Source organism: Gadus morhua, chromosome 7 (genome assembly GCF_902167405.1).
Source record: "Gadus morhua chromosome 7, gadMor3.0, whole genome shotgun sequence".
Lineage (NCBI taxonomy): Eukaryota > Metazoa > Chordata > Actinopteri > Gadiformes > Gadidae > Gadus > Gadus morhua.
In genome coordinates, this window is record NC_044054.1 from 28,237,666 (window position 1) to 28,264,079 (window position 26,414).

At 43.7% G+C, this 26,414-nt stretch overlaps 2 protein-coding genes and 1 pseudogene across 2 annotated transcripts in view; 2 read left to right on the forward strand and 1 right to left on the reverse strand.

Annotated features, from left to right (window-relative positions):
• Nucleotides 1-10,814: 10,814 nt before the first annotated feature.
• Nucleotides 10,815-12,004, forward strand: LOC115546704 (odorant receptor 131-2-like; annotated as a pseudogene).
• Nucleotides 12,005-13,887: 1,883 nt separating this feature from the next.
• pgap2 (post-GPI attachment to proteins 2) lies at nt 13,888-18,709 on the forward strand. The gene is made up of 6 exons (XM_030360397.1): nt 13,888-14,220; nt 14,782-14,950; nt 15,072-15,321; nt 15,696-15,802; nt 16,496-16,604; nt 16,994-18,709. Coding segments are annotated over exons 1-6 (768 nt in total). The 5' UTR covers nt 13,888-14,218; the 3' UTR covers nt 17,125-18,709.
• Nucleotides 18,710-23,014: 4,305 nt separating this feature from the next.
• The window catches only part of rhogb (ras homolog family member Gb), a 6,948-nt gene continuing 3,548 nt past the window's right edge, over nt 23,015-26,414 (reverse strand). Inside the window, exons 2-4 of the mRNA XM_030360400.1 lie at nt 25,497-25,665; nt 24,856-25,026; nt 23,015-23,412 (exon numbers count right to left, since the gene is read on the reverse strand). Of these exons, the coding sequence (XP_030216260.1) occupies nt 23,137-23,412; nt 24,856-25,026; nt 25,497-25,625 (576 nt within the window). The 5' untranslated portion in view covers nt 25,626-25,665 and the 3' untranslated portion in view covers nt 23,015-23,136. The remainder of the gene's footprint in view (nt 23,413-24,855; nt 25,027-25,496; nt 25,666-26,414) is intronic.

A 26,414-nucleotide genomic window follows, 5' to 3' on the forward strand; every position in this document is an offset into this window, starting at 1 on the left:
CTTTAAAGGATTTCATTGTACCAAAACACTTATAGTTATTTTTTTATGTTGTCGGAATATAGAAATCTATTGTTGTGTTTGTTTACTATATTACTAAGGCTGCTATGTATCTTGACTACTTCTGGGAAAAATGGCCCTAACTGTCCCTGATACCTCCATGAACCTCATCCAAAGTCCTGATCATACATAGAACGCTGAATGTGTCACGGTTAGCGGGTGGCAGGCAGGCAGGTAGGACCCAATCGCAGACAGTTCAGGTAAAAGGATAATTTATTAACTCAAAAGGCAAGGAACACGGGTGACGCAGGGAACACAGGTAGGACACACTCAGCACAAACTAAAATGATCAGACAAGAAGCAAAGGAAAGACAAGGGCTTAAATACCAAACACACACAGGGCACGCAACGTGTAACAGCTGAAACACATTAGGGGAGGGAGCAGTAATCACGCAGGAGGGAAACCTGACATGGGGAGAAACAAGACTGATACCAAAGTAAAACATGTAACACACCAAAACAAGACAAGGAAACCGACAGAACATGACAGAATGGCCATAACACACACAGCTAATGAATTCCATTTGTTCACAACTTGGCGAGAGTCAATGGCACCACAAACTGAGTTCAAAATATGGGATCGATGTCATGAATCTCAAATTAAGACAAGACATGAAATAGTACCTTAATGTCAAAAGTTGTATTTAGTATTTTTTCATTTCCAGCTCTGTCACATCAAAATAAATTCAGATTGGAACTTTTCAAATGTATCAGCATGCACACAGTATGAAGCAATGCTTCCATTAAGCAGAAATTATGAATGCATTTAGTCACCCAGCTAATCTTTCAAACAGTAGATAGGTTCTTCTTTATTACCATGCGTCAAACTCCAAATAGAACCGTCACCTTATCGTGGTGGAGAGGTTTGCGTGTCCCTGTGAACCTGAGGGCTGTGTTGTCTGGAGCCTCGTGCTCCTGGTAGGGTCTCTCATGGCAGAGTGGTCTGCCGGGTTTGTCGGGTTTGCCACGGAGCCCGGTCGGGCACAGCCCGAACAAACTACGTGGCACCCCCCCTCTCTTCATCCCATGGGCCCACCACTTGTGGGAAGACCCGTTGGGGTCGGGTGCGCAGCCACATGGGTGGCAGCGAAGGTCAGGGGTCTCGACGGACCAGACCCGGGCGCCAGAAGCTGGCTCTGGGGACGTGGAACGTCACCTCGCTGTGGGGAAAGGAACCGGAGCTTGTGAGGAAGGTGCAGCGCTATCAGTTAGATCTGGTGGGGCTTACCTCCACGCACAGTCTCAGCTCTGGTACCGTACTCCTGGATAAGGGTTGGACTCTACTCTTCTCCGGAGTTGCCGGAGGCGCCGGGCGGGTGTGGGGATACTCATAAATCCCCGGCTGAGCGTTGGAGTTTACCCCGGTAGACGAGAGGGTCGCCTCCCTGCGCCTAAGGGTTGTAGGGGGGAAAACTCTGACTGTTGTTTGTGCGTATGCACCAAACAGCAGTTCAGAGTACTTGGCCTTCTTGGAGACCCTGAATGGAGTCCTGTATGGGGCTCCAGTAGGGGACTCCGTAGTTCTGCTCGGAGACTTCAACGCCCACGTGGGCAACGATGGAGACACCTGGAGAGGCGTGGTGGGGAGGAACGGCCTCCCTGATCTAAACCCGAGCGGTCGTTTGTTATTGGACTTCTGTGCTAGTCATGGATTATCCATAACAAACACCATGTTCGAACATAAGGGTGCTCATAAGTGTACCTGGTACCAGAGTACCCTAGGCCGATGATCCATGATCGATTTCGTGATCGTGTCATCTGATCTGAGGCCGCATGTTTTGGACACTCGGGTTAAGAGAGGGGCGGAACTGTCAACCGACCACCATCTGGTGGTGAGTTGGATCAGGGAATGGGGGAATTTCCGGATAGACCTGGTAAGCCCAAACGAGTAGTGCGGGTGAATTGGGAACGTCTGGAGGAGGCCCCTGTCCTAGGTATCTTCAATTCACACCTCCGGCGGAGTTTTTCTGGCATTCCTGTGGAGGTTGGGGGCATTGAGCCGGAGTGGGCGGTGTTCAAAGCCTCCATTGCTGAAGCTGCGGTGGCTAGCTGTGGCCTCAGGGTCTTAGGCTCCTCAAGGGGCGGTAACCCTCGGACACCGTGGTGGACACCGGTGGTCAGGGCAGCCATCCGATTGAAGAAGGAGGCCTTCCGGGATATGATATCCTGGGGGTCTCCTGACTCGGTTGCAGGGTACCGACAGGCTCGAAGGGCTGCAGCTGCTGCCGTGTCGGAGGCTAAGCAGCGGGGTGGGAGAAGTTCGGAGAGGCCACTGAGAAGGACTTTCGGTTGGCACCAAAGTGTTTCTGGAAGACTATCCGGCACCTCAGGAGGGGGAAACAGGGAACCATCCAAGCTGTGTACAGTAAGGATGGGACTCTGTTGACCTCAACTGAGGAGGTTGTCGGACGTTGGAAGGAACACTTTGAGGAACTCCTGAATCCGAATAACTCGCCCTCTATGTTGGAGGCAGAGCTCGAGGTTGATTGTGTTTCGTCGTCAATTTCCCTGGTGGAGGTCACTGAGGTATTCAAACATCTCCCCAGTGGCAAAGCCCCCAGGATAGATGAGATCCGCCAGAAATGCTAAAGGCTCTGGGTGATGAGGGCTGTCATGGTTGACACACCTATTCAACATCGCGTGAGTCGGATACAGTGCCAAAGGAGTGGCAAACCGGGGTGGTGGTTCCCCTGTTCAAAAAGGGGGACCAGAGAGTGTGTGCCAATTACCGGGTATCACACTTCTCAGCCTCCCTGGTAAAGTCTACTCCAAGGTGCTGGAAAGGAGGTTCGGGTCTCGATCGTCGAACCTCAGATTGAAGAGGACAATGCGGTTTTCGCCCCGGACGTGGAACTACGGACCAGCTCTTCACTCTCGCAAGGATCCTGGAGGGGGCCTGGGAGTATGCCCTCCGGTCTACATGTGTTTTTGTGGATCTGGAGAAGGCGTTGACCGGTCCCGCGGGAGAAACTGTGGGAGGTGCTGCGGGAGTATGGGGTAAGGGGGTCTCTCCTCAGGCAATCCAATCTCTGTACTCCCAAATCGAGAGCTGTGTTCGCGTCCTCGGCAGCCAGTCATTTTCGTTCTCAGTGGGTGCTGGTCTCCGCCAGGGCTGCGCCTTGTCACCAATCCTGTTTGTGATATACATGGACAGGATATCGAGGCGTAGTCGTGGTGCGGAGGGGTTGCAGTTCGGTGGTCTGAGGATCTCGTCACTGCTTTTTTGCAGAGGATGTGGTCCTCATTGGATCATCGGCCTGTGACCTTCAGCACTCACTGGATCGGCTGGCGGCCGAGTGTGAAGCGGCTGGGATGAGGATCAGCACTGCTAAATCTGAGGCCATGACTCCTAGCAGGAAACCGGTGGATTGCTTACTCCGGGTAGGAAATGAGTCCTTAGCCCAAGTGAAGGAGTTCAAGTACCTCGGGGTCTTGTTCGCGAGAGTGAGGGTACTATGGAGCGTGAGATTGGCCGGAGAATCGGAGCAGCGGGGGCGGAATTGCGTATGCTTTACCGCACCGTTGTTACGAAAAGAGAGCTGAGCCGCAAGGCAAAGCTCTCGATCTACCGGTCGATCTTCGTTCCTATCCTCACCTATGGTCATGAGGGTTGGGTGATGAGCGAAAGGCGAGATCGCGGGTACAAGCGGCCGAGATGAGTTTTTTCTCAGAAGGGTGGCTGGCGTCTCCCTTAGGGATAGGGTGAGAAGCTCAGCCATCCGTGAGGAACTCGGATTAGAGCCGCTGCTGCTCCTTTACTTAGAAAGGATCAGCTGAGGTGGTTCGGGCATCTGGCAAGGATGCCCACTGGCGCCTCCCTTGGGAGGTGTTTCAGGCACGTCCAGTGGACGAGACCTCGGGAAGACCCAGGACTAGGTGGAGAGATTATATCTCAACACTGGCCTGGGTACGCCTCGGGATCCCCCCTCAGAGCTGGTCAATGTGGCCCGGGAAAGGGAAGTCTGGGGCCCCCTGCTTGAGCTGCTCCCCCCCGCGACCTGACCCCGGATAAGCGGATGACGATGAGAGATGGAGATGAGAGAGATGAACAGGACAAAAAAAGATGCAAATCTTTGCCTTTTCCCATCATATGCCTACGGTGGAAAGATTATTAATTGATTACAATAATGTTATTATGCTTGCTCTCAGTCCATGCTTCATAGCAGAATTATGTTTTTTCTTTGTCACAAACAGATTAGCCTTTGGTGGAGAACCTTTAAAGATACATGGTTCTTATTCAAAGGAACATTTTATTTGTGTTGGGATTAGACTAAAAACATTTATCCAGATACAAACATGACGAAAAAAAATCAAATCGTCCCAGTAGTAAATGAATAGCAAATACCAAGCACGTTTATACAAAAACTACCACATGGCAATTAAAAAGTGAATGATATTGATTTTATCAAAGATTTGTGAACGGACAACTTTTAACCACTGCATTTTGAGTCACCTGCTATCCTGTCAAGAGACCGATGAAAAAATTGTTTTTGTTGCACTGTTATTTCATAAGCAGGGACATGCTGGTGGGTGGGGCTCCAGTCCTTAATGATGTATGAATTGATGTATGAAGAGGTGTACAATTTATAAAAAACTCAGGAGCCTTCACTCAGGAGTCCTCAGGAGTTTAACCAGAAGTTCACTCAAACTCTGAGATTGTTTTGTTGTAGCCTTTTTGGTATTCTGGTAATTCTGCATTATGGGTTTGTTTAGTTGACTTTCCTCCGAACATGATGCAAGGTGAATAAGTGCTTTTCACGATTACATTAAAAAAAAAGAATAATTTCAAATACATTGATCAAGGATGTTATGTCCCTGTGTGTTTTTCTAAACATAATCTTTGTATATAATGTCATTCTGCTTTCAGATACATTCTGACTTGAGAGAAGGCCATGCAGAACCAATTCCAACTGCAACAGAACTCTTCTCCCTCTGAAGGGAACGGAGAGTACCTGGAGGGATATCGGGTTGTCTTCTCTATCATCCCATGCGTCATCTTTCTCTACATAAACTGTGTGATGCTGTACACACTGAGAAGCAAGCCTGTGTTCCGTGAGACCTCCCGTTACCTCCTGCTCTACAACCTCCTATTGGCTGAAACCTTACAAATGGCATTGGCTCAGATGATGTCTCTTCTACGTTGGCTTGGGTTCATGACACGCTTAATGTGCCTACTAGTCCTTATACCCACGATAATTACCACTATCACATCGCCGTTCAGCCTGGCCGTGATGTCGTTGGAGAGATATGTGGCCGTGTGTTTCCCTCTGAGGTACGCCAGCATCGTCACGGTCCCCACCACATATGGGGCCATAGCCGTGGTGTGGGCCATCAGCTACGCTAACATGTTGATCAGAGTTATCATGTTAACGACTCTTGATTCCAGACCCTTTGGTCAGTTCATGGACATTCCCTGCAGTAAAAACCCCATATTCCAGTTGAAAATATTCTCTGAGTTTGAGAGTGGTTTTGTCTGTGCTGAGTTTCTGTCGGTGGGCCTGATAATTATCCTTTCCTACGTGGGAGTGATGGTGGCGGCCAAGGCCGCCTCCACTGACAGATTGTCAGCCAAAGGCTTCCAAGACAGTCCTGTTGCACACATGATTCAGCTGGGCCTGAGTCTGTCGTCTTCCTTGGTAAGCACGATACTGACAGGCCTCCATGGGAAATAGATGTGATCACTTTCAGGCATCTTCGTTTTTTTCTGTCGTTTGCCTCATCATCCTCCCCAGGTGTCTTAGTTGTCTGATATACGGCCTGAGGATCAAATTATCAGACCGATCTTATTACGACACCTCAGACTAGGAATTAAAATGCTAAATATCCAAGTTATCCACTCATATTAATCAATAAGCGACCCTTCACCTGCTAACAATGAAATTAATTATGCTACGGAACACAACATAAAATGTAAACTATAATCACTTAATAAATTCTCTGCACATTTTTTCGGTTTTAAGGTGTTAAATAAAGAAAGTAATTTAAAGTAACTACTTTTGCTTCACTTCTCCAATTCCAGCAACTCAAACCAAAACTCAGAATACACTAACCTTATTCTTGTATGAATGCATCTGACAGGAAACAAGTACATAGGCCTTTACTTCAGTAAAATGTATTCCTGTTTCTTATAGAATATTTTAGTATATTTGTATTTTTTTGGTAGTCAAGTGCATATACAATTGCATCCAAACAAAGACATACCTTAAGGTGCTTCTTAAATTAAGATCACAAGAACCATGTGAAAGTACATTCTTGAAATGTTTGATTAGAAACTGCAATCTCAACTTTTATACCCAAGGCGTTAGAGCTTCTTCACCCTCTGCTGGAGGTAAGGCTGCATGTTCATGTTGTGTAACCCAGTCCCCTTCTAAGTCGTTTTGAACATATAGAATGTTACAATGCTTGCCTATCAGTAAATAAAGGTCTTGAGTTAATATTTACATGTTGAACATGTGTTTCTGTTATTGAGGGAATGGATGTAAATGTCTACTAGACAGACAACAGACAACCAAATGAAATGTGTTTCCTTTAAGTATCACAAAAAGGTTTTACCACAACTGCCAATGGAAGGAGATGGAGGTGTGTAGTAGGAACAGGTTAACCACTAATGGTATATAAAGGAGCATGAGATGTTTAGAAATATTTACATTTAATTAATTACATTCAAAATGAATGCCAACTTTTTATACAATCAAAGCAGGCTTTGCAATTTAAAATATTGCCTTTAAACGATTTCATTGTACCAAAACACTTATAGTTATTTTTTTTATATTGTCGGAATATAGAAATCTATCGTTGTGTTTGTTTACTATATTACTAAGGCTGCTATGTATCTTGACTACTTCTGGGAAAGATGGCCCTAACTGTCCCTGATACCTCCATGCAACCCAGTCGCCAAGAAAACGTCCACGGTGTACGTTTCCATGAACACTGGAAACGTACCCGTGGACGTTAAATAGCGTGTTATACCTACAGTATCCACGTGTGCCGCTGTGGAGGCGGGTTTCGGGGTTTGGGTTTCACGGCTTTCGCGGCAGTGGACACATTGTTTAGGGGGGGGGGGGGGGGGGGGGGGGGGGGGGGGGGGGGGGGGGGGGGGGGGGGAGCACGTTTGTTGAGGTGGGGGGGGGGATTGAATGGGGGGGGGGGGGGGGGGGGGGGGACACGTTAGTTGAAGGGGGGGGGGGGGGGGGGGGGGGGGGGGGGGGGGGCGACAACGAGAGTTGGTTTTTATTGAACGCTCGACAACGAGAGTTGGTTTTTATTGAACGAGACTTCAACACGGAACAGCTGCGCGAAACGATGGTCACGTCACTCTCGGTGACGGTGTCGACAATAATGAACACACGAACAATGTTAATAGAACAACACACAACCACATAACATCCCGAACCCATTAACCCCACTTAATCCTAACAACAAAACAAGTTAACAAAAGCCCCATTTGTCAACTGAGAACCCCAATTCCCAGAATCCCCCGCGGCTCCGGAACACGGCGTAGCTTATATTAATCTTTATTATCTGAATGGGAAATGCAATATTTTAGGACAGATACACCATTAAACGCGTTTCTAATGACATTTCTAGCGAGAAATGTACATTTTCCTTACATAATCTTCAGTCAGTGAATGTGTATGATCTTTATTAATCTTTATTATCTGAATGGGAAATGCAATATTTTAGGACCGATTCACCGTTAAACGTGTTTCTAATAACATTTCTAGCGAGAAATATACTTTTTACTTGCATAATCTTCAGTCAGTGATTGTGTCTGATCTTTAGTTTTATAGTTATTAGGATTTGATCGGCTCGCTCGCATGTTTCAACGACGTCAGGTTGCTTTCGCTAAACTAGCAGCTCACGTGCTTTCTGCGTTTGTGTTATTAAACTGTTACTTTATGTAACTTTTAATGATATCATCTTGTTAGAAACACGTATATCTGAGAGCCAACCCAGTCGCCAAAGCATACCTACGTTGACAGTGTACGTTTCGTGAACACTGGATTACGTCGCATTTCAACATAAAATAGCGTGTTATACACACACACACACCACGCACACGCACAGACACACAGATACAAGCACACACAAGCACACACACGCACGCACAGACACACAACACACACACACACACCACACACACACACACACACACACACACACACACGCACACACGCACACACGCACACACGCACACGGTGCATTTCGCTGCTAAAACAACAAAAAAATATTTTATGAAAAAAAGATATTATTGGCCATTTGGCCAACGTTTTGAAAGTAATAATATTTGAGGGAATATTTTTTGTTGTTGTTTTAGCAGCGAAATGCACCGTGTGCGTGTGTGCGTTTGTGTGTCTGTGTCTGTGTCTGTGCGTGCGTGGGTGTGCTTGTGTGTGCTTGTGTCTGTGTGTCTGTGCGTGTGCGTGCGTGTGTGTGTGTGTGTGTGTATAACACGCTATTTTATGTTGAAATGCGACGTAATCCAGTGTTCACGAAACGTACACTGTCAACGTAGGTTTCCTTTTGGCGACTGGGTTGGCTCTCAGATATACGTGTTTCTAACAAGATTATATCATTAAAAGTTACATAAAGTGTGTCTGTGCGTGTGCGTGCGTGTGTGTGTGTGTATAACACGCTATTTTATGTTGAATTTCGCATTATATTGATTCAGCTATTCCCCCAGAAGTCTGGGGTCAAAAGGAGACGGCACCACGCCGGGATGGATCCAGATCTCGGGCAACAGCGCAGGGTTGCCAGGTCCTGCAAAAAACGTGCCCCCCACATACCGTTCAAATCCACCCAAAATGTCCTAGAAGCATCCAAATAAAAATGATATTATTGGCCATTTTGGCCAACGTTTTGAAAGTAATAATATTTGAGGGAATATTTTTTTGTTGTTGTTTTAGCAGCGAAATGCACCGTGTGCGTGTGTGCGTTTGTGTGTCTGTGTCTGTGTGTCTGTGCGTGCGTGTGGTGCTTGTGTGTGCTTGTGTCTGTGTGTCTGTGCGTGTGCGTGCGTGTGTGTGTGTGTGTGTGTGTATAACACGCTATTTTATGTTGAAATGCGACGTAATCCAGTGTTCACGAAACGTACACTGTCAACGTAGGTTTCCTTTTGGCGACTGGGTTGGCTCTCAGATATACGTGTTTCTAACAAGATTATATCATTAAAAGTTACATAAAGTGTGTCTGTGCGTGTGCGTGCGTGTGTGTGTGTGTATAACACGCTATTTTATGTTGAAATGCGACGTAATCCAGTGTTCACGAAACGTACACTGTCAACGTAGGTTTCCTTTTGGCGACTGGGTTGGCTCTCATATACGTGTTTCTAACAAGATGATATCATTAAAGTTACATAAAGTAACAGTTTAATAACACAAACGCAGGAAGCACGTGAGCTGCTAGTTTCGCGAAAGCAACCTGACGTCGTTGAAACATGCGAGCGAGCCGATCAAATCCTAATAACTATAAAACTAAAGATCAGACACAATCACTGACTGAAGATTATGCAAATAAAAAGTATATTTCTCGCTAGAAATGTTATTAGAAACACGTTTAAACGGTGAATCGGTCCTAAAATATTGCATTTCCCATTCAGATAATAAAGATTAATATAAACTACTCCGTGTTCCGGAGCCGCGGGGATTCTGGGAATTGTGGTTCTCAGTTGACAAATGGGGCTTTTGTTAACTTGTTTTGTTGTTAGGATTAAGTGGGGTTAATGGTTCGGGATGTTATGTGGTTGTGTGTTGTTCTATTAACATTGTTCGTGTGTTCATTATTGTCGACACCGTCACCGAGAGTGACGTGACCATCGTTTCGTGCAGCTGTTCCGTGTTGAAGTCACGTTCAATAAAAACCAACTCTCGTTGTCGAGCGTTCAATAAAAAAACAACTCTCGTTGTCGAGCGTGCCCCCCCCTACAAACGTGTCTCCCCTCCCCTCAACAAAAGTGCAAATCTTTGCCTTTTCCCATCATATGCCTACGGTGGAAAGATTATTAATTGATTACAATAATGTTATTATGCTTGCTCTCAGACCATGCTTCATAGCAGAATTATGTTTTTCTTTGTCACAAACAGATTAGCCTTTGGTGGAGAACCTTTACAGATACATGGTTACTTATTCAAAGGAACATGTTATTTGTGTTGGGATTAGACTAAAAACATTTATCCAGATACAAACATGACGAAAAAAAATCAAATCGTCCCAGTAGTAAATGATAGCAAATACCAAGCACGTTTATACAAAAACTACCACATGGCAATTAAAAAGTGAATGATATTGATTTTATCAAAGATTTGTGAACGGACAACTTTTAACCACTGCATTTTGAGTCACCTGCTATCCTATCAAGAGACCGATGAAAAAATTGTTTTTGTTGCACTGTTATTTCATAAGCAGGGACATGCTGGTGGGTGGGGCTCCAGTCCTTAATGATGTATGAATTGATGTATGAAGAGGTGTACAATTTATAAAAACTCAGGAGCCTTCACTCAGGAGTCCTCAGGAGTTTAACCAGAAGTTCACTCAAACTCTGAGATTGTTTTGTTGTAGCCTTTTTGGTATTCTGGTAATTCTGCATTATGGGTTTGTTTAGTTGACTTTCCTCCGAACATGATGCAAGGTGAATAAGTGCTTTTCACGATTACATTAAAAAAAAAGAATAATTTCAAATACATTGATCAAGGATGTTATGTCCCTGTGTGTTTTTCTAAAAATAATCTTTGTATATAATGTCATTCTGCTTTCAGATACATTCTGACTTGAGAGAAGGCCATGCAGAACCAATTCCAACTGCAACAGAACTCTTCTCCCTCTGAAGGGAACGGAGAGTACCTGGAGGGATATCGGGTTGTCTTCTCTATCATCCCATGCGTCATCTTCCTCTACATAAACTGTGTGATGCTGTACACAATGAGAAGCAAGCCTGTGTTCCGTGAGACCTCCCGTTACCTCCTGCTCTACAACCTCCTATTGGCTGAAACCTTACAGATGGCATTAAGTCAGCTGATGCTTCTCCTGGCCTATGGCCTTGTGTTCATGACACGCTTAGTGTGCCTTCTAGTTGTTATACCGACCATAATTACCACTGTCACATCGCCGTTCAGCCTGGCCGTGATGTCGTTGGAGAGATATGTGGCCGTGTGTTTCCCTCTGAGGTACGCCTGCATCGTCACTGTCCCCACCACATATGGGGCCATAGCCGTGGTGTGGGCCATCAGCATTGCCAACATGTTGATCAGAGTTATCATGTTAACGGCTCTTGATGCCAGACCCTTTGGTCAGTTCATGGGCGTTAACTGCGCTAAGAGCACCCTATTCCAGTTGAAAATATTCTCTGAGTTTGAGAGTGGTTTTGTCTGTGCTGAGTTTGTGTCGGTGGGCCTGATCATTATCCTTTCCTACGTGGGAGTGATGGTGGCGGCCAAGGCCGCCTCCACTGGACAATGTCAGCCAATAAGGCTTCCAAGACAGTCCTGTTGCACATGATTCAGCTGAGCCTGAGTCTGTCATCTACCCTGGTGAACACGATAATGAAAGGCCTCAGTGGGAAACTAGATATGATCACTTTCAAGATCATTTGGTTTGTTATGTTCGTTCTCCTCATTACCCTCCCCAGGTGTCTTAGTTGTCTGATTTATGGCTTTCGGGATCAAATGATCAGACCGATCTTGATACAACACCTCTTATTAGGAATGAAATGGCCCAATAAGCTAGTTTCACACTTGTCATAACATTTTCAGGATTGTTTCTGGAAGTTAACTGATTTTAAACAATGTAGGGTAAAATAATTGAGAAACCGTAAGTCAAAAAGCCTTATAAAATAAAGGTGTAAATGCAATATCCTAACTGAACGCAGAATATGAGACAATAGGTCGCTGTTCACAATGTCTTCAATGCCTACCCACTACCAAAATCCACGTAATTCTGTCAAGCAAAAAGTGTACCCACAAACATAAACAACTGCTTTTCAACTATAATACTAATTAGATGTATTATTGTATTAATTGTCTGCCTATTTCATTTGATTCTCTATGATTTCATAACAATAAAATGCCATTTAAAGCTTTGTTTATGGTAAGAATTACCAAGCCTTTTGACTGTAGGGCAATACATGTAATGTTAGAGACAGTATGCATTAGGCACCAGCCGATGGGTCCCCCCTTAATGCATGTTATCAATATTTAATTTAAATAAACCAATCAGCCACTAAATAAACATTGGATATGATTATTTGCACACCAAAGGACATAATTCATACTGCTTATTTAAATCAAAGTAAGGATTGTCTCATAGTGTATCAACAAATGTTGCTCATTTTTATTTGCCAAGTATTTTTTGCCTTTGTTGATTATTGGCTGCTGCTAGGGCCAAAGTATCTAACTCTGTGCTTTAAATACATGTTAGATAGGCTGGTTAACTGGGCTGTAGGCTTTTCTTTTACTCTTCAACTCAATTTTAACTGCCTACCACAACCACAGTATCCATTGTTTCTTCATATTGATGACATTAGCATTAATAGCTGACCATTTTTGGACTATAATTAAGACTATCCAGACCGTCATCAAAATTAACACAACCACAATGTGTTTTGTGTGGTAAAGTATCTTTGCAGTGAGTTTGAAATGAATGTGTCAATAGAGGGAAATAGAGGGAAAGACAGAACCCATGCGCCCTCCAGTGGTGCAATACAGAATCACAATCAGAGCACAAATTTCCTACAGTAAAATTAAACCTGTGGTATTGGAGTTGTAGGAGATGTTATAAATTGATAATTAACATTATTGTTAGACAAATGAGGAACAATATAGGGGTTGAAATTAAGCATTTTCAGATGCTTAAGTCAATTAACTTTTCACTTATACAGGTAAAAGAGTTCTTGCAAATGACAATTGTACAACTACCATTTAATATTATGAGTTTCTGAAAAGGCAACACATTTTACATGTAAAGACCTTAAACAGGTCACGGGTCATGTTCAGAGTTGCTGTATTTAAAATAATTATTAGCCTCATCTCTAATGCCCTTAATTTATTACGTTAATTTATGCCCGATTTTTATTTTATTTTCCGATTCCCGGTGTGCTGGTGGATGTTTCTGTGCGTGGATGTCTGCAGCGGAAGTTCGTGTGGGTGGATGTCTGCAGCCAGACTCTCTTGTTCGCAGGGAGCGTGACGTAACATGCGAGACGACGGTCAAACTCTTGCCATGAAAAATTATCATTGAAATCCACAAACAACATATTTGTTATCCGGGGCATGTAAAGACTGTGACCAGAAGATAATTACTACTCTCCATTGAAACCCATTCATATTTGTCGATCTCATAGATCCCGTGGCTCTACCGGAAAGGCGTGACTTCGCCACTCGGAGGGAGGGAGGGTCACCAGACCTGTCACTCAAACCTCCTGGCCAGTTGAGATTTCGTGATGTTTGTTATTTAGCAGAGCTGGCGTTGATTGTACCAGAGCTGTACCAGAGCCGTCTTTCTATTAGACATGCTCTGATTGTACCTAGTTCTCCGGTTTATGTTCTTTAAGTTCTTGTAAGATCATTTCATGCATGACGATTTGGAGGGTTGTTTTTATTAGCTCATGTAACAAACATACATCTTCTGTGGCTGTGACTCTCAACCTTTTGAGATAGTAGTTCTAACAGAGGTATTTGAAGCTTAAATATAATATATTTTCCTGCATTTTATTATCAGTAATATTACCATAAAGTAGCGGTTGCTTTATGCGCAGTCTGCTTTTAAAAAAAAAGTGAAATAAGAAGAAGACAAACAGTAGGGGGCAGCAATGCGTCGGCAGGTGTTTCATAGCCAAAGAAAACGGAAGGAAGAAGGCTAGCGTTCAATTCCCTCAGGCTAACGATGGCCGACATGCATAGCGATAGTTCCTGTTTCAGAGTTGTGCATACGAGTTTAGGATCAAACTATTAATAATAAATCAAGTCACAGTCGTTGTCAACAAGCAAGGGAACGTGGACATCTAGAAGACGCTTTGGTGTCAACAATGTTTATGCCTGGTACCACCTTTTCAGCGCAGTGACAATCGGCCTGTCCAAAAGCCGAAACCAATGAGCTCATCTGACTGTGATACAGCCAATCTCTGTCAAATGGGTGTAAAACAGTACGCCTGGCAGATGTAACCCGAACCATGTAAGGATTAGTGCTTTTCTACCCTGTTAATGGTTTTGGGCCTGGTGATTTTCTTCAGGTTAATATTCGATGTGACTGGCGGATAAGGAGACGAGGGCTATACCTACACGACCGACTTAAAATTGAATATGTAACAACATAATAATGCGCTTATGATTGAGTTTTACTAATGCTTATCTCAAATAGGCCGTCTAATAGTCATGTCAACGCTTCGTGTGGTTGATTTAAATCTGTTCAGAATAGATTATTGAGTATGAGTATTCTCGGATAAATCGTCCACTCTGCTTTCACCAGAAACTCCACACTATATGTTTTTCCCCTATTTAAATTCCTAATAGTTCTGATAAACTCTGATAAAATGTGTGTAATCGGTTCTTTTTTACTTTCCTTCAGTTCCTGGTTCGACTTTTAATAGGTTGGTGAATGTATGTAGGCGTCAAAACAAACCCGCAATTATGAATGAATACCAGCAACTATCATCGCCTGGATGATCCATATACCAATCCAACTGCTAAAGACCTAGTTATCTATGCCATCTACCTGCTGTGTTGATATTTACAGGATGCTGCAGGGGCCGTATGGTGGCCTGGATAAGGACAAGCCACTCATCCGGCTTCCATTCACACATTTTGCGGTTGGCACAGTGTTGCTGGCTCTGACCGGTTTGTTAGCCTGCCTGGCCTTATCACTACTGTACCACTTTGAGGAATCAACCTATACACACTGTCATGTAAGCTGTGTATCTTCTTCACACGTCATTACTACTTGGAACCGATTTATTGAGAGCTAGAAGGTGAAAGTGGACGGAAGAGGTCTGTTTGTCTCACTCGGTTCATGTTGCCGGGCCACAGGTACCAAACTACCTCCCGTCCATCAGCGCGTCCATCAGCCTGGTGCCGGAGCGTTACATCTGGCGCTGCTGCATCGGCCTACACTCGGCGCCGCGCTACCTCGTGGCCCTCGCCTACTTCAGCTTCTACTGGGGGCGCTTTGCGAGGAGGCGGCTGGAGCTGCTGCTCAGTGGCCTGGCGCTGCTCTGCGGCCTGGCGGAGAACACGGGCCTGCTGTTGCTCACCTACGTGGCCTCCACCGAGACCTACAGTCAGTACACAAACACCGGGGCGGCACTCGCTGTTGCTAAACCCCCCCCCCCCCCCCCCCACTGTTGTTCCACTGAAAATGTGCTGCTTCACAGGAAGGGAGTGTCACTGTAGTGTCGTGTAACATTTTTCTTTTGAAAACAAATTAATGTACAAAGAGGGATGTCGTCTTTTATGAGTGAAATTGCTGAGTTGACGCTTTGGTCCGCCTTATTTAAGGCAGCGCTTCGCAGCCGAATGAAAGAAGTTGTCAAAGCGCTCATTAGACGCGACACTGATGTGTTAAAAGGAGTATATTCTAATTGACTACAGTGCCAATTTCCATGTTGTTTTGCACTGCGTCATTCCTTTTTTTACCTTTCCCTGTCGCCACAGGTGTCCATAAAAACGGCTTCATCGTGTTCATCGCCAGCTCTCAGCTGCACATGCTCATCACTTGCTGGCTGTGGCAGGTCATCAAGAGACACTGCATTCACCCAGAGGTTACCATTTGTTTTTATGTTTTTGTGTGCGTGTCTTTCTGGCAATAGCATCCATAAGACATTTAGAGCGTTGTCTTAACCTTAAGGTTTGAATTCATTATCCATCTTCAGAGTGATAACACTTGGATGCAATGCAGACAACAAATTGTGACCCTACTTGTCGTTCTATCTGTGCCCAAACTTGGGCCACTACATTCTACCGCCCCAATGTGCTTAACTGTCTCTGGTTAGGGTCCAAACTCCAGCTTCACACTCTGCCCTTTATCCAGACACGTTGCCAAGCAACATGATAGCTGCTCAGGCCTTTCGACTTCCGATTGACCCTAGGAATCCCTTTGGCCCAATATCCCTGAACTTTCAGTGTTTTTGTTGTAGGCACAATAGCCATCTTTGACCATGTAGACTTCTGATAGTAGTAACTAGTGTGAAAAAAGCTGAAACTTCCTCATTCATGAAGTTCCATTCTAGGGTCCATTTATCCAGATTGCCGGGTAATCCGCTCAAATAGTTTGGAACGATTTGAGGTTAAGCATTACTACTGTTAACTTCGGTAAATAAATAGGCCAGCAATAAATTGTCTGCACAGCTGCAGTTTTCTCCACCCATCCCAGAGACAATAGCGAGTAGTTCCTAGAATTCAAAGGGTGCCTTTTATTTTATCTCGTTTTAAATAAAATTCTCTCTCTCGTTCAGGAAGTGACGTCGTACCGATGGAAATTGCGCATCTTCATGTTCAATATCAGCTGTTGCATCGCTGCTGCATACTTCTTCATCCGCCACAACAAGTACTGTGAATCTGGAAGTAAGTCGCAACCAGTGCATTGGCTCTTTCCTAATGGTTTTGGCCCTCCATAAAAGTTACTTGGAAAACTTGTTTGGTGGGGACCTATGCCAGGTACCAACATTCTGCTTGTGTGGACTCGTCTGATGGGATTTCTGAACCTAAGCCACCATCACTAGCAGACATGTCTTTAAATAACAGTCTCATTAGAGGAAGTGTGCTCAGGGAACGGACTAAATGTGTTGAAATCTGCAGTTTCTGTTCAGACCCGTTGGTCGTATTTAGTTTCTGCTTTTATTTTTAAAAGTGCTTCTCTTCGTTCCCAGGCCTCTGCCTGTTAGTATTTATCGGTCTTTCTCTCCGATCCCCACACTGTGTGTGTCCTCATTGCTGTCTCCCTCTCCTTCCAGTCTACACCCTGTTTGCACTTTGTGAGTACATGGTGGTCCTCTCCAACATGGCCTTCCATATGACCGCCTTCTTGGACTTTGGGAGCAAGGAGGTGATGGTGGCCACGCGTCCTGAGGACAAGCGATACTGAACCGGACAGTGCTCCACCCACCGCCACCCCCACAGTGCCTCAAGAGAACCTTGACGGACACTAACGTCTTGGGCTAGAGCAGGCCAGGGGGACGGCGTTGCAACGGCAGTGGTTCTCGGGGTGACTGGGAGGCTGCTGTCGATGCGCGATGATCATTGACATTTCTGAACATAAGGTTTTTAGTTCTCTACCACGCGCCGTAGTCTGCTTAAGAACATGCAAATCTGACCAGATTCTTTGTGGACGTTCATGCGTATACATTTACCAAATAGCACATACATACATTTTGTTTGTGACTGCAGAAATAGACTGTGTTGCGGTAGTGCCTTGCCCGAGGGCTCTATACACTCGGACTAGTATTTCCCCAAGGGAAAATGCTGTCTGATGAAATGTGGCAACAAAGGGCTGATGTGTCATTTTCAACAGCTGGTTTAAAACCCCCTGCTCATCAACAGTTTTTTTTTTTAGCTTAAGTGACGGTCTATCCAGTCGCACAGAGGAAGTAATAGAGGTTAATGGAAAGATGGGAAGCTAATTTGCTGTCATGCACAAACTGCTCACACACGGCCAAGCGAGGTCACATGCTACCCGGCGCTCTCCTGACTGTGCAGGAACGTCACTCGCACCGGCTGTGAACTCAGCACTTCGTTCTCGGTCAGAGCCACGTTCAGACATTCTGAGAGCATCGACTGACTGGCCACAGGATTGGTCATAACATTTCAATGTTCGGCCTTGCCGTGGTCGAAATTAACGTTAAGCGCACGTGCGCACACATAAACACACATTCCACTCTTTTGTATAGTGGTCAACATGTTGGAATGGTGTTAAAGTTGGGCTCCTGAATAAGTATCTATCCAAAGGACGATGTTAAATATTCTAGATCTTGAATCAAATGATACATAATAAATGCATAACCAATAGGGCTGGGTAAAAATATCGATTCATCAATGCACTGCAATTTATTTGTTGTCGATTCAATTTCGATTCAGATTTTTTTTTAATGTATTATTTCCATAAAAACAAAACAAAAAATACTCAGTCATTGTAATCTAGAAGCCAGTATGTCTAAATGTACATGCCCATTTACATTTGTCCATGTCATGATAGGCCTGTATACCTGACAGCAGTATGATAGGAGGTGAGCAGCATGTAAGAAGGTCTGTGTATTGACTTCAGATATGGATTTGTTCACGTGTTTGTGGGGAACTTCAACAAGTTACTTCAGATTTATCTTGAATAAGCTGTATCTTCACACATCAACACATTCAAAATGCAAAACATAACTTCTTTATTTAAATGGTACCACCCATTTAATTTTCATCCTCATGATTTTGGAACCCAGACTTTGGTTCCATGAGCCAAACCTTTCAGCTGTACAGTCGTCTGATTCCACTCTGTCCATCAGTGGCATGAAGAGCTGTTGTACCTGTTCTGCTCTGTTCTGCTGCCGTAGGCCTTATGAAGGCGACTCTCCCTGGTCTGGTTAAGATGGGGCATTTTACGCTGCAAGTTTAACTCAGGAACAATACTATACAATGGTGTATTCCCTTTCTGCTAGTTAAAGGACAATGAAATGGTTAATTCATTTTGAAATGGTTAATTCTAAATATTTAGGTATTTTTGTCATCTGTACTTATTACTGAATCGGCATAGAAGCAATTGGATCACCATCGAATCTAATCGAATCAAGCCCGAAAGAATCGAATTGAATTGAATTGTGAACCTGGCAATTCCCAGCCCTAATAACCAAGTATATTCAAGGTCAGTGGTGTCTAGGGCCAAAACATAACAATAAGCTACCAAAATGTGAGCTTAAAATGTATTATCGTTTAGTGACTGACGGCTTTCTATATTTGTTATCTTTCAGAATGGAAATGTAAAGGAGCTAATTTTTACATGCCAACGTTGTAATCAGAGATTTTCTACAAGCTAGGACTTTGTTAAAAATGAAACTGATGTGTTTTCTAGATGCAAAGCTTTGATTCTATCAGTATATTTGGGTAAAAAAATGTTTTTGGGCATTGGGTGTCATCAAAGCTGTTATAGTTCAGCACCATGTTTGTACATCCTACATACAGACACTCTGACCAGTGGGGCTTTCCCCTTCTTTTCAGTCTTTTCTTAACGTATGAAGTAATGTTCGGATGTGATGTTGGTGTGTTTTAGTTGCGTCCGTTAAGGATGGAATGCTTCAGCAAGGCCAAGATTCCTTTGTGGAAACTACAATTCCCAGTTCAACTCCTTTTTACAGGGAGAAGGTCGTTTTGGACAGTGGATCAATAAGTGTTTGGTGCAGTTTGTTTGACTTTCATACGACTCTACCTTACATTTAAAACACACTTGAGAACTGAATTACGATATTTAACCAGACTATCCGGTTGCACCATCATATGCACTATATTGTAAACATATCAAAGCAAATAAAGCCTATTTTGTTGGAGGACCATTCAGTAAAAGCAAAGGCTTTATATGGTATAATACTATTTTTATTTGTGTAAGCCTCATCAGAAAACACATTTCTATACACCCTGGTATCGGGTTTAAGTTGAGTTGATTAGGTATACCTAGATACCCTGTGCAAGCTCAAAGGCTAGATCATTCTTGATTTGCTGTGCCATAATGGTTTTACCAAAAGACTGCTGTGTGGGAGTGAACATTCTCTGGCTGTATCGATGAGCTACATTGTAAATGAACCCCTGACTAAGGTGCCTTCTTAACCTACTGTGCAGGTATACAATACATTTAGCTGCAATTTTAGCCCCCAATCCTATTTGTTTATAATATTAGAAATGCAAATAGTTATGTAAATATTTTATTCAGATGATGGCTTAATATCCTAGTAATTCGTCAAGTCATGATACTATGATGAAATAGGCAAATGTTTGTGCTGTGCTGGCTGCTCTAAGGCCTGCCCCTATGTTTGATTCTGAAATCGCTGACGCGGGGAAGGACTGAGGATTGCCATACTCAAAACCAAAGGGATGCAATATTATTCCATTGATGTATTAACAGCATGAACAAGTATTTGAGATATGATGCACATACTGTAACCTCTATGCCTTTTGAAAAGCTTTGCAAATACCACAGGTAGTAAATGGCAGGTTTGGACAAATGTTGTGGAATGTACCTCTAATGTGTGCCTTATACTATATGTTTGTGGGGAGTGTGTGTGCTTTTTTCTTAAGGTAGCCTGTTTTACATACTTGTGATGGGTTTGCATTTTCCAAGTCGCTTGTAGGACAATATTTTTTCTATATTGCCTGTTCTAGTAGGTGTGTGAACTTAGATCAATCGGTATTGCAAAAGGACGTGAGTCACACTTTGAAGAATACTCATGGTCTCGAGTTCCCCTTTGCCAGCTTCTCTAACATCCTCTTCTACATAATTTGTTTATCCACACAGAATTCAGTCCCTTTTTAACATTATGTGGTTAATGTTATTCTATTCTGCCCTCAAAGCATTTGGTCTGAAGCTTGTTATTAAACCCCCAAATTAACTTTGTTTAACTTAAAATCAATGTTATGGGCTTGTTTGGTCTAGTCTGACAAAGGTTGGAAACCAGGCCAACCGCAAAAATGAAAATCCATCATCTAACAAATAAATAAAATCTTTTTTATTAATATCATTTGGTCATAATATTGCATTAAAAAAATGCAAACCACACAACAGTTCTTTATGTTAGTATAATTTCAAGTTTTTCTTAGACATTTGGTCATTTAGAAAAAGGTCCCTGGTTAGACCTCAACTGGACAATTTCAGGAAATAGAGTTTGGCTTATTCTAAGGTATTTCAGAAAAATACCCATTGCAACACAATATCCTCTTGTGATATGGCAGACACAGGACAATGTGTGCCTTCTTATTTAATTGCACAGGAATGAACAGAACATTTGCACAAAAAACAACAATATTCAATCACAACAAGTAATAAAAAAAATAAAACAGGACATAAATTACAGCTTGATAAATATTCGAAATAAAGGACATTCACTGAAGACATCCCACAAGGTGAGGCCCGGGGAAAAGGAAATTGAGATTTGTTATGCATAGGGAAAATGCTAACATGAATAATATTTACTGCAATCTCTGTCTGTCTGTCTGTCCTAGCATTGTTGCATGGAGTTTGTTACCCTTGTGGGGAAGTTACTAGCCTGATCAACGTTTTGTTTGAACCCGATCCTAAGACACTAAAAATAAACATGAACCTTAATCTGAAAATAGAATATGAATTTGATTACGATTACATTTAATGTTTTTAGGTAGATTAAGAATGTATCACTTTTGTTACAGGGATATTGAGATGATGACAAGCAGAATTCACAAAATGTAGCTTCTTATAACAATAAAAAAAACATCAAAACGTTATGGCAGCCATGTTGCCACGAATAGACCAGTTCCTACCATTCTAATTGTGTGTTCCAGAATGTCTCATCCCCTGACAGGAAATGAGGGAGAGGAGGAAGTGGCTCCCTGCCTCGTCAAAGGAAACTCCAGAAGGAGGACTTCCTGGAACGCAGACTCTTAGGGGTAAACAGTAGCACTGCATATACATCCACTTGCGTAGCTGGCTGCAAAGTAGGCTGAAACAGGAACTCATACACTGGTCTCAATTATGTACAAAGATAGAGTAAGCAATTAATTCTTTACGGGTGTCTGTGATATGAATGGAATTGGCTATCTTTAAAATAATATTAAAGAGATAATCCCATTAAATGCATAAACAGGGACCTCTGCTAAATGACAACGACAAAACAACCAAACTCAATTTACGATGTCAGTGTGTTGCAGAGTCTACACCGTTTACGTCATTCTATAAGCCCTGACCAACCAAGAAGTTAAGAGTTAGGACGTGTCTTCCTTAACTCGAAACTTGTGTTGTAATCGGCCAGAGTTCTGTGTCAGCACAGTCAATGGTAAATGAGCTGGTTTCACTTCCGCCGATTCAAAGCGACAAAGTTAAAAGCTAGTTGAATGGTTACTAAAAAGCAGCGCTGACTGAAGATTCCAGACACCATTGGGATTTGTCGGTTGGTTGAATAAAAAAATAATAAGTTAGGCATTGAGGAGATGATCTTTGACACTTTGGTGGAGAGATGTCCATAATAGCATATGGTAATAGGGGAGTTTACAGGTACAATTAACTTTGAAAACCAACAAAAAGCATGTGCTGTCCAGTTAGGATCTAAGACACACACTCTGATATAATTTGAATGAAATGACAAGGAGGTCTTTGGAATCACCTGGTTTCTTATATCAAATATTTTTCTGTCTTAATGTACTACAATGCAAACGTATTATATTACTATCCTTTCCCCCCTCACCTAACTTGAGTTTGCACTCTATGTACCATTTTAAAACAGTAAATAGTGTTTATCTCTCAGGTCTTTCCCTGTGCTTGCCCCTCCTGACCCTCCTGCTTAGCATTAGACCCACCAAAAAACACAAAGCCCATACAGATCAGTGGGGGTGAGGCTGACCTGGTCCCTTTAGAAGGCCTCTTCGCAACAAGAATCTGAAACATCGGAAACCCAAGAACCACTTTCATCCTCCCACATTTCGGTGAGATTAAAAATCAAAACAAAATAATAATAAATGTATATGTATATATATATATCTATATCTGACTGTCCCTTCCTGTCCCGATCAGGTTGGGTCGGTGGCTCAGCCAGAGTTCGTTAGAGGGGCGTAGGGTGGCGTTGGGGTGGGGTTCTGACGGTACACGGCCAGGGGCGATTCTAGGTAGTGTGGGGCCCTAGGAGAGGATTGTTGACGGGACGGGACGGGGGGACGGGACGGGACGGGGGACGGGTGGAGCGATTGTTGACGGGGGGGGGGGGGGGTGAAGCGATTTTTTTTTTTTTTTTTTTTTGGGCTCTGGGGGGCCCCCCCGTGGCCCGGGGCCCCCAAACAATTGAGGGGCCCCAGGCAGTTGCCTGGTATGCCTAATGGGATGCGGCGCCTCTGTACACGGCGTCTGCGGGGACGGCTCCGTGTGAGCGAGTCCACCCGGGCCTCAGAGCAGAACGCAGGGCCTCTTGGCGACGGTGGGCTGGGGGTTGAGGAAGGCCCGCACGGCGTCCACGAACACCTCCTTGATGCCGTCCTGGTTCAGCGCCGAGCACTCCAGGTAGCGCACGGCGTGGATCTGCTTGGCCAGCGCCGAGCCCTGCTGCTGGGTGACGGGCATCTGGTTCTGCTCCTTCAGCTTCCGCAGGGTCTCCGTGTCGTTCCGGAGATCGCTCTTGGTGCCCACTAGGAGAACCGGGACGCCAGGACAGTGGTGGGACACCTGGAGGAGGAGGAGGGAGGAGGAGGAGGAGGAGGAGGAGGAGGAGGAGGAGGACACAGTCACACACACACGTCATGCCACTCTGGTGCATGGACACGAGTTGTGAAAGAAATGTGTCTTGACCTCCTGTAAAGCTATGGATACTTTTCTGTTAAATAAATATCTATGCATATTTTCATAAATATGTAGGATTTTTATATTTTATGATAAAGCTAAGTAATAAGCATTGCATGGCATTAATATTGGAGTGAGGGTTGGTGTTTAACCCTTACACTATTAAATAATGTAAACATTAATACCTTAATTAACATGAAGACCATTAGTAAACAACAACATCATTAGGAAAAGATCACTAGACTATTAGGTCAGTTTAATGCTTATCGCCCATATTGTTTAATTATATCAACTATTTATAATCTAATATTAATATTTTGTATAAATATAGCTCTGTATATTCTTATTACGAGTTAGTACTTCTTCGCGGTCCGCAACATTAGCACAAAAAAATTCTCCAAATGTTTTGCGGAAACAGCGATTACTATACTTAAAGTTTAAAATGTACTATTTCACAAGAAATTGTTTTGAGTAGCTTCCTGAAAACAAAGCTTGTAGGCCTACGTAGAGAAATTGTCATTATTGTTTTCGTTAATATTAACACTATTGCTTTCGAAATTGAGATGAGCAATCACTGTGAGGAGATCAATAATTTTATGTAGAATATGGGGGTGTCTAAATATTGTCGGCGTTATGACAGTTAATAGATTTTGATAAGTTTACATTTTGATATGCAATTATAGAACATAAGTGGGAGTAAGTTAGAAGTTCAAAGTTCTCATTCTTCTTTTTCATTCTACGCTTTACTTCATTTCCTCTTTTAGATTGAATTCCTCTTTTCACATGAATGTGCCTTTTTTTTCTCTTTGTAATCTGATGGCATTGAAGCGAGATCATCAACTTCAAGTAGGAAGGCCTCTAAACTCTTTTCATGGCTTTCCAAGGGTGAAGAGAACTCATAGAACTCTACGTCAAAAGGAATAAAGCACATGGATTGTGTTTCTTCCAATGGTGTGGAATAATTTAGTGATTTGCAAATGATATTCAAACAAACGTGACGCGATAAAGATACCAACCATGGATGCAGCTTTTGTTTGGCTCGCTACAAAAACCAGTGGGCGATAACCCTAACCCTCAGCTAACACTAAAGAGAAAGGATAAACTAATAAGAGGAAAAAATGACTAGCAACCACCTACTCTTTGTAGACACTACTCACCATAGAGATATGAACTTGTTACACCAGGATAGCTAACAAGATGACTATAAAAACAAGACCTATATATGGTCATGTTCCTACAGCATACCATTGTCACAACATGGTTGGTCACTGACTGAGTTTTAAGGCGGGACTTGCTGAGTGCTATTGTGTTAGCCATTGGTCGACTTACCTCTGGGTGCCACTTGTGTTTGATGTTCTCGTAGGAGGCGGGGCTGGAGATGGAGAAGCAGATGATGAAGACGTGGGTCTGGGGGTAGGAGAGGGTCCGCAGACGGTCGTACTCCTCCTGACCGGCCGTGTCCCACAGGTTCAGGCTGATGGTCCGGCCATCCATCGTCACCTGGAGCCCGGGAAGGACACGCACACGCACACGCACACGCACACACACACACACACACACACACACCACACACACACACACAAGCACAGACGCAAGCACACACACACACACACACACACACACACACATGCAAACACAGACACACAGACAGACAGACAGACAGACAGACGCACAAATACAGACCAAACAAACCACACACGGACACCAGGGTTAGAAATGACAGGTGCTTCCCAATGCCCCCAGTAACATAAAGTGTTATACTATGTAATTCACTGGAAATTATCAGAAAATGCACGAAAAGCATATTACATTTGGGCCAAAAAGGGCCTTGTTGAAAATACTCAGCTACCTAGCCTTGACGCACGCACAAATACAGTTCTTTAACCAATAGCTTTGTGCGAACACCACACACTGTACCCCCCCCCCCCCCCCCCCCACACACACACACACACACACACACACACACTGACCTGGCTGCTGTAGTTGTCGAACACTGTGGGGATGTACTCTTTGGGAAAGGCTCCTGTGGTGTACGAGATGAGGAGACACGTCTTCCCAACCGCTCCGTCGCCCACGACGACACACTTGACGCTCTGCATGACAACCAGCTGACCTCCGACCGGTGACTCCCTCAGTGACCTGCAATGCACACACACGCACATGCACGTACACAAAAACACGCACGTCAGAACTCAGACTTCACACCAGACCCAGCAAGGCTGACAGTGTTTTAGAAACGTTGTCGCAATGTCTGACATTTCTTTTCTCTTCAGCGAAATTGGCTCCACATATGAAGGATCTTGCTTGACTAACATTTAATACACTCCACAACGTCCCGGTCAAAGAAAAGCAGAACCCCAAAGCCATGAGAAAGCCATTTTTCTTGTTATGCAACTAGTGCATACACTGACACTGATCAGGGTAAATATCAAGCCTGCAAGACCATATCATCCCTCCGAAGGTTTGAATGGCTTCAGAGTGACCTCAGGGTTTCTGTGACATGTTCACACGTTCCTAAGTGCTTCTTTTGGGGTTATCGCTTCTTTTGGAGTTTCTCCGTTGCTTTCAAATTATGGGACGCCGCCATCAACTTGTTTGACTGTGGCCGAGATTAATAAAGCGTTATCTAATCTTATCTCATGTTGATCAATGACTTCCGAGACAACTACCGGGATCCAAACACACCAAAATGCACTTCAAGTAAAGTGTTTCCAAGCCTTTAGAAACATTTCATTTGATAAAGAACCGTACAAACAAGCGTGTCGTGAGCCATTCTTGGTCCAAGCTCATTGTGGTGGATTGCGGTTGAGTTGGGGCGCAGTTATCAGACAACCATCTCATAATTCCCGTACGGTCGTTCACATTATATGGTGACATTGATTTGAATA